The sequence below is a fragment of the Nicotiana sylvestris genome, chromosome 8 (genome assembly GCF_000393655.2).
Source record: "Nicotiana sylvestris chromosome 8, ASM39365v2, whole genome shotgun sequence".
Lineage (NCBI taxonomy): Eukaryota > Viridiplantae > Streptophyta > Magnoliopsida > Solanales > Solanaceae > Nicotiana > Nicotiana sylvestris.
This window is the reverse complement of record NC_091064.1, coordinates 181,888,061-181,903,375: the sequence shown is the minus strand read 5'-3', so window position 1 is coordinate 181,903,375 and position 15,315 is coordinate 181,888,061. Positions and strand designations below refer to the sequence as shown.

At 31.8% G+C, this 15,315-nt stretch overlaps 2 protein-coding genes across 2 annotated transcripts; both read left to right on the top strand.

Moving 5' to 3' along the window:
• The first annotated feature begins 1,842 nt into the window (after positions 1–1,842).
• Positions 1,843–3,382, top strand: LOC138876096 (uncharacterized). The gene is made up of 3 exons (XM_070154990.1): positions 1,843–2,330; positions 2,566–2,794; positions 2,918–3,382. Exons 1-3 carry the CDS (start codon positions 1,843–1,845, stop codon positions 3,380–3,382), a joined length of 1,182 nt encoding a protein of 393 aa, XP_070011091.1.
• Positions 3,383–3,485: 103 nt separating this feature from the next.
• On the top strand, positions 3,486–4,325 carry LOC138876095 (uncharacterized). Its single transcript, XM_070154989.1, has one exon. The coding sequence runs from the start codon at positions 3,486–3,488 to the stop codon at positions 4,323–4,325; it is 840 nt and encodes a 279-aa protein (XP_070011090.1).
• Positions 4,326–15,315: the final 10,990 nt, after the last annotated feature.

Sequence of the window (15,315 nt, the reverse complement as noted above, 5' to 3'; positions counted from 1 at the left end):
AATATCATGATAAAGAAAATAAAGGAATAAAAGAGAAGCACGAGGCATCATGGCAAAAGAACCACGAGGCATCATGGCAATAGAAGCACCATGCATCATGGCAATAGAAGTACGACGCATCATGGCAAAAGAATCACGAGGCATCGTGACACCTTATGAGATTTGATTTCTATAAATAAGATGTTTGTGTTGAAAGGAAGAAGATCATACGTGCCTAATTAGCAAACTTTTCTCTAGCTTTGGTCTTTACTTCTCTCTTTATCTATTTCATTTTATCTTGTAGTCTTTGAATTTTCTAAGAGTGTTGATAGTATTTTAAAATTTCTTTCTTTGTGAGATTTAAATACTCCATAATGGAGTAATCTCTTTTGTTGGGATAGTTGATGAATCTCGATAGCGTTATGATATTAATCTCAATTTTACTACATGCTTGACCTGAAACTTTCTAATTATATTTTTATATTGTGATGGAATATTAGTTTTAATTAATTATTATCACTTCTATCTATTTATTCTCCAAAGTTAGTTGTATGTCAATTTTGTAATTCTCACGAAGCAAAATTAATATACGATAATTATTGGGTAAAATAATAGAGTGAGAGTAATTCTTTTTAAGCTATCATTCCAAGTCTGTAATCTTGCTTACTTCCATGAGGAATTATATCGGCAACATTATTGATTTTTAGTAAAAAGTAATCGCAAGAAGTTTTTGCTATCTTTTAGCACAATTCAGGCAAGAAAATTATTTCAGTTTAATCGTCACGAGTCATATATCAATTGATTTACATAACCTCGCGGAGTGTTATTAATTGATTATTTCTTAGTGAGCAAAATATAATTGTATTAGCAATAAACAATTATTCCTAAGAGAAATACATGTAGAAGCTAAGATTTTATTATTATCACGCTATCGAGTGAATTCAATAATTCCCAACTCTTTTTAAATATAAATCTTCCGAAAGTTATTTTGTTTCAACTTAAGCAATTTAAACTTTCAACAAACAAAATTTCATCAATCTGATTCTCTCAAATAGTAGTAAGAATAATATAAGTTTGTAGCTAGATTCTCCAATCTCTGTGGGACGATATCATAAACTATACTAAAATTTGACAAAGTACGAGTAGCAAAATCTTATACGCATTGGCCTCGTCAAATTTTTGGCGCTGTTTCCGGGGATTGGCATAAGTCTACTTCAGACTAAATATTCTGTTACTAATTTGGGAACTTACTATTAGTATTATTATCTTTGCTATCAATGTTTACTAAATATTACTACTATTACTTTTACTATTAAAAGTACTAACATCTTATACAAGTGTTATTATCATTTATCTTTCTTATCATCATTATAGCATAGCAGTCACTATTATTAATACTAGTACTACTTGTAACTATATTCTATATTAGTATTATATTATTATTTTCCATCGTTAGTTACTGTTACTACTAACTGATTTCGTTTACCATTTTTTTTCTGCTGCTACTACTACTACTGTTGTTGTTGCTGCTACTACTACTACTATTAATAATAATAATAATAATAATAATAATAATAATAATAATAATAATAATAATGCTACTACTACTACTATTAATAATAATAATAATAATAATAATAATAATAATAATAATAATAATAATAATAATAATAGCAACAACAACAACAACATTATCATACTACTATTTTTATTTGATCGCTTATTATTTTTGTCATCTTTGTAATCTTTGTTGTCCTTGTTATTCATCACTTTCTTTTAATTATTTTCTTCTAAGTACTACTACTACTACCACCATTTTAGGAGTTAAGTTCATTTATTTTTTTTTAGAATTTTGAGTAGTTTATGACCCGCTCTTCTATAAAAGAGTTGGTCAATTACAATCCTGAAATTGAAAGATCTCTTCGATTGTGCAGGAAAGGACAAGCATTATCTTCCCAAAGCATAGCTTGTGAAGGTATGGAGAATCAGGAAGTAGAAAATATCAACCCACGCGAAGTACCACCACCAGTCCAAATAGAGGATCAATTTGATGAAGTGGCGCCAAGACCAGCAAACAGAATCCTAAGGGAATATGCTAGACCTGACCGCTTCAACTGTGAATCTAGTGTCAGAAAACCTCCAGTGGCAGCCAACAACTTTGAAATCAGGACTGGCCTGATTCAAACAATTCAACAGTCTTGCATCTTCACTGGAGAAGCAAGTGAAGATCCACACAGTCATTTAATTGACTTTTTGGAACTTGTTGAAATAGCTAAGTATAATGGAGTACCTCCTGAAGCTATTAAGTTAAGGCTATTTTCTTTCTCTTTAAAAGGAGATGCCAAGACTTGGTTGCGAAGTTTGCCACAAGGTTCCATTACCACATAGGATCAAATGACTCAAAACATTTTAAACAATTATTTTTTCCCCTGCTAAAACCACAAAGTTAAGACAAGACATATCTAATTTCTTGCAGACTGACACAAAGTCAGTTTGTCAAGCTTGGGAAAGGTTAAAAGCAATGTTAAGAAAATGTCCACACTACGATATTCCTGAACATATGCAATTATATATTTTTTATCACAGGCTAAAACCCTCTTCTAGAAATATGATAGATGCAGCTGCAGGAGGTTCAGTAATGGGAAAAACAACAGAGGAAAGGTTGCAATTGTTGAATGAAATTTCTGAGAATGTCATCCAATGGCCATCTGAGCATATAATTATCAAGAAGGCCGCTACAGTAAATCAGGTTGATGCTTTAAATACACTAACACAGCAAATTATTTCTTTGTCACAAAAGTTTGAAATTTTTCAGGTGAATACATAACAACCAAGTCAATCTGAGGCTTGTGACATGTGTGGAGGAAATCATCAGAACCACGAATTTCAAGCAACCAATCACAATGATGAACATGTCAATGTCATCGGTTACAAGCAGTATCTTTTTGGAAGTCCAATGGCACAGAAACATCTAGGATTTCAATGGAGCAATCCAAATGGTGCAGAGAACTCTCAAAGCTTCCAGAAGCAACAAATACAGGGTCCACCCGGATACCAGAATCCAAACCATGGTCAATCAAACTTTAGACCTTATCAACAAGCAGGGCCCTATCAGCAAAGGCCTCAACAAGCTCATTCAAGTCTTGATGATCTTCTGTATAAGTATATTAAAGTCACTGATGAAAAGATGGAGAGCCAAAATTCATCCCTCAAAAATCTGGAAATACAGTTGAGCCAATTGGCAGCTCTTGTTTCAGAAAAGATTCAAGGTCCCTTACCAAGCAATACAGAGAAAAACCCAAAAGAGCACCTTAAGGCCATCACCTTACGGTCAGGTAAGGAGCTTGATGAACCCTATGCAGACCAGTCAGAACAACATGTAAATAACGGCAAGAATATTTAAATACTCTCTGAACCATCTGAAAAGAATGAAGTCAAGAAAAAAGAAGAAAAAAATATTGAAAAATTGACTCTTCTCCCTGTGAATGTTCCCTTTCCACAAAAAAATGAAAAGAGAAAAGCTTGACAACCAATTTGCAAAAATTTTGGAGATTTTAAAACAAATTCACATCAATATTCCTTTTACTAATGCTTTGTTACAAATGCCTTCATATGCCAAATTTTTAAAGGAAATTTTGTCAAGTAAAAGAAAATTAGAAGAAGTTTCTGTGGTAACGCTTACGGAAAAATGCAGTGCTATACTTCAAAATAAGCTACCACAAAAACTTGGTGATCCAAGCAGTTTTACAATTCCATGCATTTTGGGAGGAGTATATTTTGAAAAAGCACTTTGTGATTCTAGAGCTTCAATAAATCTAATGTCATTTTCTATCTTTAAAAAGTTAGATCTTGGTGAAATAAAACACACAAGTGTTTCTCTTCAGTTTGCAGATCAAAGTACTAAGAAACCTAAGGGAATAATTGAAAATGTACTCGTAAGAGTAGATAAGTTTGTTTTCCCCGTAGATTTTATAGTACTTAAAATGAAAGAATATCTTAATGAACCAATAATTTTAGGTAGACCATTTCTTGTTACAGGAAGAGCAATTATAGATGTTCATCAAGGACAATTAATTTTAAGAGTTGATGAAGAAAGAGTCATATTTGATATGCAAAAGATACTAAGATATTCAAGAGATGAAACATCATCTTCATGTTTTTCAATTGACATGATTAGTTATCTTACAGATGAATTCAAAGATGATCAATTAATTCCAGATTCAATGGAAAGATGCTTGATCAAATCAGGCACCACACAGGACGATGATCCCATCATCAGAAAAGAAGCTGAAATATTGGACAAAGATTCAGAAGAAGAAGAGATGAAATCCGAAAAAGTTCAATAAAAAATTGAACTCAAAACTCTCCCTTCTCATTTGAAATATGTTTATCTTGAGCAAGAATTATTTCCAGTAATTATTTTATCTTCTCTTAATGCAGAACAAGAAAATAGTTTGATTAAAGTATTGAAAGCACACAAAGAAGCCTTGGGGTGGACTGTAGAAGATATTAAAGGGATTAGTCTGGCTATTTGTACACACAGAATCCTCATGGAGGATAGCTACAAGCCAATAGTCTAGTCGCAAAGAAGATTGAATCCAGCAATGCAGGAAGTAGTGAAAAAAGAGATCGTAAAGTTGTTGGCAGCAGGTATTATATACCCCATTTCTGACAGCCCGTGGGTAAGTCCCATTCAGGTAGTACCAAATAAAGGAGGTATGACAGTTATAAAAAATGAAAATAATGAGCTCATACCTACCAGGACTGTTACAGGATGGAGAGTATGTATTGATTACAGACGTCTCAATGATGTCACTAGAAAAGATCATTTTCCTTTGCCATTTATTGATCAAATGTTGGAAAGAATTGCAGGATATGGTTTTTACTGTTTTCTTGATGGCTATTCAGGATATAATCAGATACCAATTGCACCAAAAGATCAAGATAAGACAACTTTCACATGCCCTCATGGAACATATGCTTATAGGAGAATGTCATTTGGTCTGTGCAACACCCCTGCTACATTTCAGCGTTGCATGTCGGCAATTTTAGCTGACATGACTGACAAATTTCGTGAAATTTTTATGGATGATTTTACACTATTTGGCAAAACATATAAGGAGTGTCTTAACCATTTGACCTTAGTTCTTAAAAGATGTGAAGAAACAAACTTAGTTCTTAATTGGGAAAAGTGTCATTTTATGATTACTGAAGGAATTGTTTTAGGACATAAAATCAATGCTAAAGGGATAGAAGTTGATAAGGCAAAAATTAATCTTATAGCAGTATTACCCCCTCCCACAACTGTGAAAGGAAAGAAGTTTTCTAGGTTATGCAGGTTTTTACAGACGATTCATAAAAGACTTCTCAAAGATTTCAAAATCGCTGACTAACCTCTTGATGAAAGACACTAAGTTTAATTTTTTAGGTAACTGTGTGAAAGCATTTGAAACCCTTAAGGAAAAGTTATCAATTGCACCTGTAGTTGTGTCCCCTGATTGGAACCAACCTTTTGAGGTCATATGTGATGCTAGTGATACAGCAGTTGGAGCTGTTTTAGGCCAAAAAGGGGATAAAAAATTTTGTCCCATTTACAATGCTAGTAGGACATTGAGTGAGACACAAGTAAATTATGCCATGAGAGAAAAAGAGTTACTAGCAGTAGTGTTTGCTTTTGATAAGTTTCGCTCCTATTTGATAGGAACCAAAGTCATTGTTTTTACTGATCATGCAGCTTTAAAATACCTCTTAACTAAGAAAGATGCTCGACTTAGATTATTAAGATGGATTTTACTTCTGCAAGAATTTGACCTTGAGATAAAGGACAAAAAAGGGACAAAGAACCAAGTAGCTGACCATTTGTCTAGATTAGAAAACCCTCCCCTTGAGTTTAATGAGATAAAAGAAGAATTTCCTGATGAACATATTTTTCAGTTGACACAATTGTGACTCAACCACCCTGGTTTGTAGATATCGCGAATTACTTGGTTGGAAAGTGGATACTGCAAGATTTCTCTTACCAGCAAAGAAAAAAGCTTATATCTGATGCAAAGTATTATCTGTGGGATGAACCTTTCTTATTCAAAAATTGTGCAGATAATATCATTAGAAGGTGTGTACCTGAAGAAGAGATGAATAAAATTCTATATCACTGTCATGATGGAGCAATTGGAGGATATTATGCAGCAAATCGAACAGCTTTTAAAGTTTTAGAAGACAGATTCTTCTGGCCCACACTCTTTAAAGATGCCCGAGTATATGTAGCACAATGTGACAGGTGTCAGAGAACAGGTAATATCACCAAGAGAGATGAGATGCCACTGCAATCAATACAGGTATGTGAAATATTTGATGTTTGGGGAATATATTTTATGGGTCATTTTCCTTCTTCTCACTCTTTTGAATTTATCCTTGTGGTTGTGGATTACGTGTCAAGATGGGTTGAAGCCATCCTTACAAGAAAGAATGATGCTCGTACAGTGTGTAATTTTCTTAGAAAAAATATTTTTACCAGATTTGGCATACCGCGAGTCATCATTAGTGACCAAGGAACTCATTTCATCAATAGGCAATTTTCTGCTCTACTATCAAAATATAATGTGACTCACAAAACAGGAACACTATATCATGCTCAAACTCAAGGTCAAGTTGAGGTTTCCAACCGCGAGTTAAAAAGAATTCTTGAACAAACGGTTGGAATCTCAAGAAAAGACTGGGCTTTAAAATTAGATGATGCATTATGGGCGTACCGAACGGCTTTCAGAACGCCAATTGGAACATCTCCATATAGATTAGTCTTTGGAAAAGCTTGTCATTTGCCCGTAGAATTAGAACATAAAGCTTTTTGGGGATTGAAAGCACTGAACTTTGATTTAACCTCCGCTGGTAAAAAGTGATTTATTCAGGTTAAGGAATTGGAAGAACTGAGATTTTGAGCCTATGAAAATGCTAAAATTTTTAAAGAAAAAACAAAAATATGAAATGACAAATTGATCCGACCAAAGAGTTTCAAAATTGGAGATCAGGTACTTCTTTACAATAGCCGACTCAAGTTATTCCCAGGAAAATTAAAATCCAGGTGAACGGATCCTTACAATGTTATAGGTGTTACTCCGTACGGGGCAATTGAAATTCAGAAAAATGGAGGAGACAAGTTTAAGGTAAATGGTCACAGGCTAAAATTGTACTATGGAAGACATTTTGAACAATATCCATCGGTTACTTTGATAGACTGATGAATTCTACAATTAATAAGTCGAGCTGACGACGTTAAACTCAGAACTAAGATACAAAACCTGTAGCCATTGAAGGAGAAGCAGTGGAGCCTCATAAGCCCGACATAGATTGGGGTAATTAAATGCTTAATCAATTGATCTGATCAATATCCAAGTTATTGTACAATCAGAACATCTCATGAAGGCCTCTACAAAAACAAAGTCATTTGTGCAGGAGTAACTCCATGGTGATCGGTATGGCTAAGTAACTGGTTGATTAACCATTTAATGAATCAATTCAAAATGTTGGCACAGGTAAATTTGTTGGTTTATATTTAAACCAGGACCAAATGACTGATAAGGTCTTAAATTAGTCAGTCTATTACATATAAAAATATGTGTTGTCACACACTCTTTCAAGTTTATCTCTCTCTCTCTCGCTCTCTCTCTCTCTCTCTCTCTATATATATATATATATATATATATATATATATATATATATCCATCTTTTATTTTATTTTTAATTGTTGTTCTTGTACAATATTAATGTTTTAAAGTAAAAGTTTACATATTTTTCAAACATAATTTTTTTCATTTATGCCATATAAATTCCAAGTTTGTGATTTTATTTTTGTTAAGGCAAAAACGAGTATCTCCAAATTTGAGAAAGTGTTGGAATTGAGAAGCATTATGATTTCAACAGGTAGAATCAATAAAATTCTGTTAGAACTTGCCCCAAATGTCTATCAAGGCGAAATTCTAGACAACATTATTTTTAGAATAAAATTAGGCTTTCTTTGATACCCTTTTTAGCCTATCTATTTTTAACCAAAAATATTTATATTTTACCTTTTAGCACCCAACTTTGTGCCCAAAAAAAAAGAAAAAAGGGATAAACCAAATTTTATTGATACACCATATTGGTTTATCCTACAAAAAGATCGATACTACTCCTTCCGGTTATAGTTGAGAAAAAATGATTATTAAAGCAAGCGATGAAGGAATACTTGTGGAGTAAATGTTCTATTTCACTCTAAAAAAAGGGGGGAAGAAAAAGAAAACAACGTGTATATATCTGTAGAATAAATTCTTGGTTCAAAAAGCTTGAATTTAAGGAATCTATTGAGAGAAATGATGACTTAAGTGATATTAATTATGGAATTGGAGAACGGGGCCTTTAGCTCAATCTCTAGAGTTATTTTCTTTGTGTTGAGTTGTACATAGTTACTTTGGTAAAATAGTTAACTCTCATAATAAAGCTGGATGGAACAAAGTCACTACCAATATATCCTTTTACCTTACCAGCATTAAACCTATCATTACAAGACTGAAAAAGTCCTAAATTAATATTAGAAATTATTGTTGATTCTACATTAGTGGAGACTGACATGAAGGGCAAGCCTATGGACAAAATTTGATAAACTCGAAATTGTAATCATAATGTTATCAATCTCAAAAGGTTCATCAACAGAGAAGTTGAAAGTTTTTGGCAAACAAAAGTAGAAGCAGAAACAAGGTATAGATTTGGCAACTTGAAAAACTTATAGGTTTTGAATTTTATGTGAAACTTTATTTTTTTTACTTTTCTACTCTACAAGAAACAACAATTATTAATAAAATTACTGTCTCGAGGACGAGCAAGGATTCAAGTGCGGGGGAGTTTGATGACTATAAAATATTCATATATTATATACTAAAAATAAATTATTTTAAATAATATATATATATATATATATATATATATATAATGTCAATTATCTGTATTTTCTAATAGTATTTTGCAGGAAATAAAAATATCATGATAAAGAAAATAAAGGAATAAAAGAGAAGCACGAGGCATCATGGCAATAGAAGCACGACGCATCATGGCAATAGAAGTACGACGCATCATGGCAAAAGAACCACGAGGCATCGTGGCACCTTATGAGATTTGATTTCTATAAATAGGATGTTTGTGTTGAAAGGAAGAAGATCATACGTGCCTAATTAGCAAACTTTTCTCTAGCTTTGGTATTTACTTCTCTCTTTATCTATTTCATTTTATCTTGTAGTCTTTGAATTTTCTAAGAGTGTTGATAGTATTTTAAGAATTTCTTTCTTTGTGAGATTTAAATACTCCATAATGGAGTAATCTCTTTTGTTGGGATAGTTGATGAAGCTCGATAGCGTTATAATATTAATCTCAATTTTACTACATGCTTGACCTGAAACTTTCTAATTATATTTCTATATTGTGCTGGAATATTAGTTTTAATTAATTATTATCACTTCTATCTATTTATTCTCAAAAGTTAGTTGTATGTCAATTTTGTAATTCTCACGAAGCAAAATTAATATATGATAACTATTGGGTAAAATAATAGAGTGAGAGTAATTCTTTTTAAGCTATCATTCCAAGTCTGTAATCTTGCTTACTTCCATTCTAATTCTCACGGAGGAGTTGTAGTTGGCAAGATTATTGATTTTTAGTAAAAAGTAATCGCAAGAGGTTTTTGCTATCTTTTAGCACAATTCAGGCAAGAAAATTATTTCAGTTTAATCGTCACGAGTCATATATCAATTGATTTACATAACCTCGCGGAGTGTTATTAATTGATTATTTTTTTAGTGAGCAAAATATAATTGTATTAGCAATAAATAGTTATTCCTAAGAGAAATACATGTAGAAGCTAAGATTTTATTGTTATCACGCTATCGAGTGAATTCAATGATTCCCAACTCTTTTTAAATATAAATCTTCCAAAAGTTATTTTATTTCAACTTAAGCAATTTAAATTTTCAATAAACAAAACTTCATCAATCTGATTCTCTCAAATAGTAGTAAGAATAATATAAGTTTGTAGCTAGATTCTCCAATCTCTGTGGGACGATATCATAAACTATACTAGAATTTGACCAAGTACGAGTAGCAAAATCTTATACGCATTGGCCTCGACAGTTGTCGCATACCATCTAGCTTCAGTGGGGTGTATTAGAAGTTACTGTATAAGTTGTTATTTTGTTTCCATCATTTGAAGAGTTTGTTATTTTATTTTTCTTATTTTCTGGTTTGTTATCACTATAAGAGGATCTTTCTCATAGGGACTCTGTAGCTTGTTTGTGTATATAATCAGCTCATTATCATTTAACAAAATCATTTTTTTTGTTCATCTTGCTCCTATACCTACCTGCTAAAGACGATAGCCTGACTATCTTAGCCCTCCATACTAGGGAAAACGAACACGAAATTCATTCAGATAGAAAAAAAAGTCTACACAATATAGCCGTACCCCAAAATAATAGCTCGTAGATGTATATTTTTTGTATATTATTGTATAATGTACATATAATATACATATTTCATACTAATCAATTTATATTTTTTGTATATTTTTGGCTAGCGTCTGTAATTATTTTTAGCTGACTGGTAAAATATGTAAAAAGCCCCAAAAAAGGATAATGGCTCAAGAAATCAATCTTATGAAAAGATAGGCTCAAACCCTCAAATCCATCTGTAAACATCGAAATTTTAATGAATCAAGCCTATATAAAATTTTGACTAAATTCTAAATTTAAGACACTACTCTTGAAATTCTAGGAGTCTATTACGATTGCTTGAAGGCTACTCTACCAAAACCTTAACTTGGAGGCTACTCTACCCTAACCTTAGATCACTCATATAAAAATGGGTTACATATTTCCTTAAAAAAACATCTTAAAAATGGAGATCATTGCGAAAATTCCTTAAACTCATGGAATACTCACAAAGAGATCAAGGTGCGTTCGGATATTTCTTGATAATCAAATACTTCTAGAAGATCCACAACATCATTTCATGGAGATCAAATACATTCCAAAGAGGTCAGCATCATCCTATGTTCGAGAAACATGCTTCTCCAGCCCTCGAATCATAGAGATAATCAAGAGAGAAGAATCAAGGGAGAAACAAAATTGTACTCACAATCGATTAATAAAAATACTCATTCTTTTGTGATTGCAGTTATTTTCGTGTGTTAAAAATTCGTTGCAAACAAATTGGCACACCCAATGAGACCAGTTCTTCCCTTCATCCCTTTCTCCTGCAAATCGAAAATCAGAAGCTATAAAAGTATCTGTTCCGATGGTCGAGTACTTCAAGTCTCGTCTTCAAGTTTCGGCAAGCATATACCCAGACAAATCTTAAAGTTGGGGGCATTTATAGACATCAAAGTTTTAATGAATCAAGCCTCTACGAAATTTGGGCTAAAATCTAAGTTCAAGACACTACTCTTGAAATTCTAGGAGTCTATTAAGGTTGCTTGTAGAATACTCTGCCAAAACCCTAACTTGGAGGCTACTCTATCCTAACCTCCTATGTCACACCTATAAAAATGGGTACATGTTTCCTTAAAAAGCATCTAAAAAATGAACTTGAAAATTTCATAAACTCATGGAGTACTCACAAAGAGATCAAGATGCGGTCGAATGCTTCTTGATAATCAAATACTTCAAGAAGATCCACAACATCATTTCATGGAGATCAAATACATTCCAAGAAAGTTCGTATCATCCTACGTTCGAGAAACATGTTGTTCTAGCCCTCGAATTACAGAGATAATCAGGAGTGAAAAATTAAAGAAGAAATAGAATTGTATTCACAATTAATTAATAAAATTATTTATTCCTTCGTGATTGTAGTTTTTTTTCGTCTGTCGAACATTTGTTGCAAACATAGGGACGCACTTTAAAAATGGACTAATGCCGTAATACTTGGAAGTCATGAAGCCCATCAACTTGGACCAAGAATTTGATGTGAAGTTTTTGTTAAGATTGAAGAAGATAAGAGCCCCTTCTCAAATTTTGGTGCTTTTATGAGAATTTTAAATGCGTTCCGGCATCATTTGATGTTAAAGTTGATAAAGAGCATTTAAAAGTTTATTCAAATTGCAACTTAAGGATTTTCATATCTAAGTTTTAATTAATCTAATCTAATTTAATTTCAAAAACCATCTAATTTGATTATTAATAAGCGAAGTTTGTCGAGAGATAAAGCGAGGATAAAGGAAATGAATGTATATGTGGTTTGTGGTCTTCCAAGTGATATATACATCATTAAATGCTTTGAGAAGTGCAAAACGACGAGTTGATAGGTCCTCATTAATGTTTGTTTGCCCCGCTAAGGACTAGTAATAAATGGAGTAAGTTGTGCTTTTCGAAACTTACACTGCTATATAGTATTTATTTGGACTCGACAAAATTAAACATTTTTACTTTAACAATAACAATTTGTGAAATATATATTAATTTATTATAATTTCATAATAATCTGATTGTACTTAGGATCTTATATTTGTTAGTTTACAAACATCGAGTGTACATAACTCTTTCTTTCATTGGAGCCTCCCAAAGAGCAAGATCCAAGGATCTTGAATGATGCATTGTGATACAAGTTTTTCGTGCTTTTTCTTTAATAGTAGATTTTCTTTTTTGCTTTTCGGATATTAGGGACATAACCAAATCATAAGAATAGTATTTAATTATGATATTGATTTAAGTTCTATGAAACTTTTCCTCGTTACAAAAAGCCGATCCTTGAGTCTTAGTAGGTATTTGGATATTAAAAAATGTGATTTTTGAAAAAAAGTAGCATTTGAAGTCAAATTGAAAAATAATATTTAGAATCTAAAATTATGTTTGGATATGCATTTCACTTCAAAAAAAATATTGCAGTTTTATGAATAGGAAAAAAATTCCGAAAAAATTGAAAGAGTGGTTTTTCATTTTTTGGTTTTTGAAAAACCCTTTTTCAAAAAATCTCCAAAAACTTATAATATTTTATGGACAAACATATCTTTTTTTTAAAAATCCTGAAAAAGAAAAAAGAAATTATGGACTAATGGATCCTTATTATTTCAAAACGTGGAGTCATATGAGAATAGTTTAATCCTTTTATCGAACTCTGCACCTCCTTAGTACACTCTTGTATTATGAATATACATTTGCTTTTAATTGATACATTTAGTAGTACTAACTTGCTCATCTTGCATTTACGTTTTAGACCCTCCAATAATTTATAACGAAGAAAATAAATTCAGCCATACATTTTAAAGCATTTTTTTATTTGATAGGGCTTAAAACACAAACAAAGAAATTGTCATCTTGCTTCTTGGACCACGTGACATTAAATTGGAGCAGTAGACAAGTAACTACTTTTTCGTACTTACATTAAAGTACAAATTAAAGTATTTACATACTAAACAAAAAATATAATTGTATTAAGTCAATAATAAACATGGTTTGTTGAATATTGACAGGGCTTAAAACACAAACAAAGCCCCCGTTTTGACCATAGATTTTGCCAATTGTTGTTCCAATTTTTTTTGGTAAATACTTATTTGTTTATAGATTTTATCCCCGTTTTGGCAAATTTCCAAATACCCAAACCAGCTTAAGAGCTGTTTTTGGCCCAAAATATTATTTTTTGATTTTTAAATTTTTTTTATAAATTGCCCTAAATTTTTATATTTTATAAAAAAGCTCACTTTCCGTTATTATGACCCAACTAATCCATATCTGTCCACTTTTTCCACATTAAACACATGCGGCTTTGCCCTTCTCTATAAACAGAAGAAAAACTTCGCCAAAGTTGTTGTGGCAATCCACCGCAAAGACAAATTTTGAAGGTAATTTGCTAAAATCTGTTAATGTTTGTATAAATTTTCTTCAGATTTGTTTCGTTTGTTTTGTATGAAATTTCTTCAGATTTATTTCGCTTGTTTTGTATGAATTTTCTTCAGAGTTGTTGGGTATTTTTTTGATAGTTTTTAAAATTTATGGGTATAAGTCACATTTTATGTTTTTTCAAAAAATAAAATAAAATATATTTTGAAAAATTATGTCTAAACAGATTTTCATCTTCAAATCAAATTTCACCCAAATCAAATTTTTAAAACAGATTTAGGAATCTATAACCAAGCGCTAGCAAAGAAATTGTCATTTTTGGTTCTTGGACCACGTAACATTTAATTGGAGCAGTAGACAAGTAACCACTTTTTCGTACTTACATTAACGTACAAATTAAAATATTTACATACTTGACAAAAAATATATTTGTATTAAGTCAATAAATTTTCCCCTAGCTCTTTAGAAAAGAACTTCTTCCTTTTTAGGAAACAACTACTATATTTCCTAAAAGAAACAACATTTTTCTTTTTTCCACATCTTGTTTGGATGGTTGTTACATATCATTTCATAATGTATCGTATCGTATTGTATTGTATTGTGCTATATTGTTTGATGAATATAATGTTTGGATGGATTGTGTCGTTTTGCCATCGTTTCATGGTATCATGCACCAGTAATATGATGAATAAACTTGCAATATTATAAAGAAAAATTATGAGATGGTATATAAAAAGGTAGGGTAAATGATAAAATAAAATTATTTAATAATAATGAAGGGTGAGATTGAGAGAAAAACACAAGGAAACGACGCGACCACACCAAATCGGTCGTTACATAAAGTGGCACATTTCATCGTTACGTAACGACAGATTTAACGATACGATACAATAAAATTTAAGTAGCAATCAAAACAAATATTGTATTTAAAGTAACAATACGATACGATACAACTGGTAACAACCATCCAAACAAGCTGTTAAATAATTGTTGTTTTCTGAAAAAAGAAATCCAAGGGCCTTCAGTACATACAAAACCAATTACTCACAACAGAATATAAAAACACCATTTTCTTTAAATTAAAATAAAAACAAACTAAACCAATAGCAAACCGCTATTAATCCAAATGATGGTCATGTTTGACCAAAAAAATGTTAAACATTTTAGTCAAATCAATTAATAAAGAAAAGGAGGGTAAATCCTAACCAAACATAATTAACTCTAGACCCGAACGTGTCAAAATATGAAAAATCAAAGGATACCGAGCTTGTATAACATTTATTGAGATGATTAACAGGCATCAAATGTAAATGATAGGCTTACATCTTTGATATATTGTTTTGTACTTGTAAGGGCAAAGAAGGGGAAGATGGAAAGTTGTTGATAACTGTGAGATCTATCTTTGCGGATTCAACAATGGTAGCTACGAGGGGGTAACCAACAGCTGAGCCGTATCTTCGTTGTTGGAGACCTCCTCTTGTTA

What these genes read in the sequence shown, in the direction of transcription:
- LOC138876095 (XM_070154989.1), top strand. Translation starts at nt 3,486, where the DNA reads ATGAAAAGAGAAAAGCTTGACAACCAATTTGCAAAAATTTTGGAGATT.
- LOC138876096 (XM_070154990.1), top strand. Translation starts at nt 1,843, where the DNA reads ATGACCCGCTCTTCTATAAAAGAGTTGGTCAATTACAATCCTGAAATT. An exon ending in AAAGGAGATGCCAAGACTTG is followed by an intron (nt 2,331 to 2,565) that starts GTTGCGAAGTTT and finishes TTTTTATCACAG; the next exon opens with GCTAAAACCCTCTTCTAGAA. An exon ending in AAAAGTTTGAAATTTTTCAG is followed by an intron (nt 2,795 to 2,917) that starts GTGAATACATAA and finishes GGTTACAAGCAG; the next exon opens with TATCTTTTTGGAAGTCCAAT.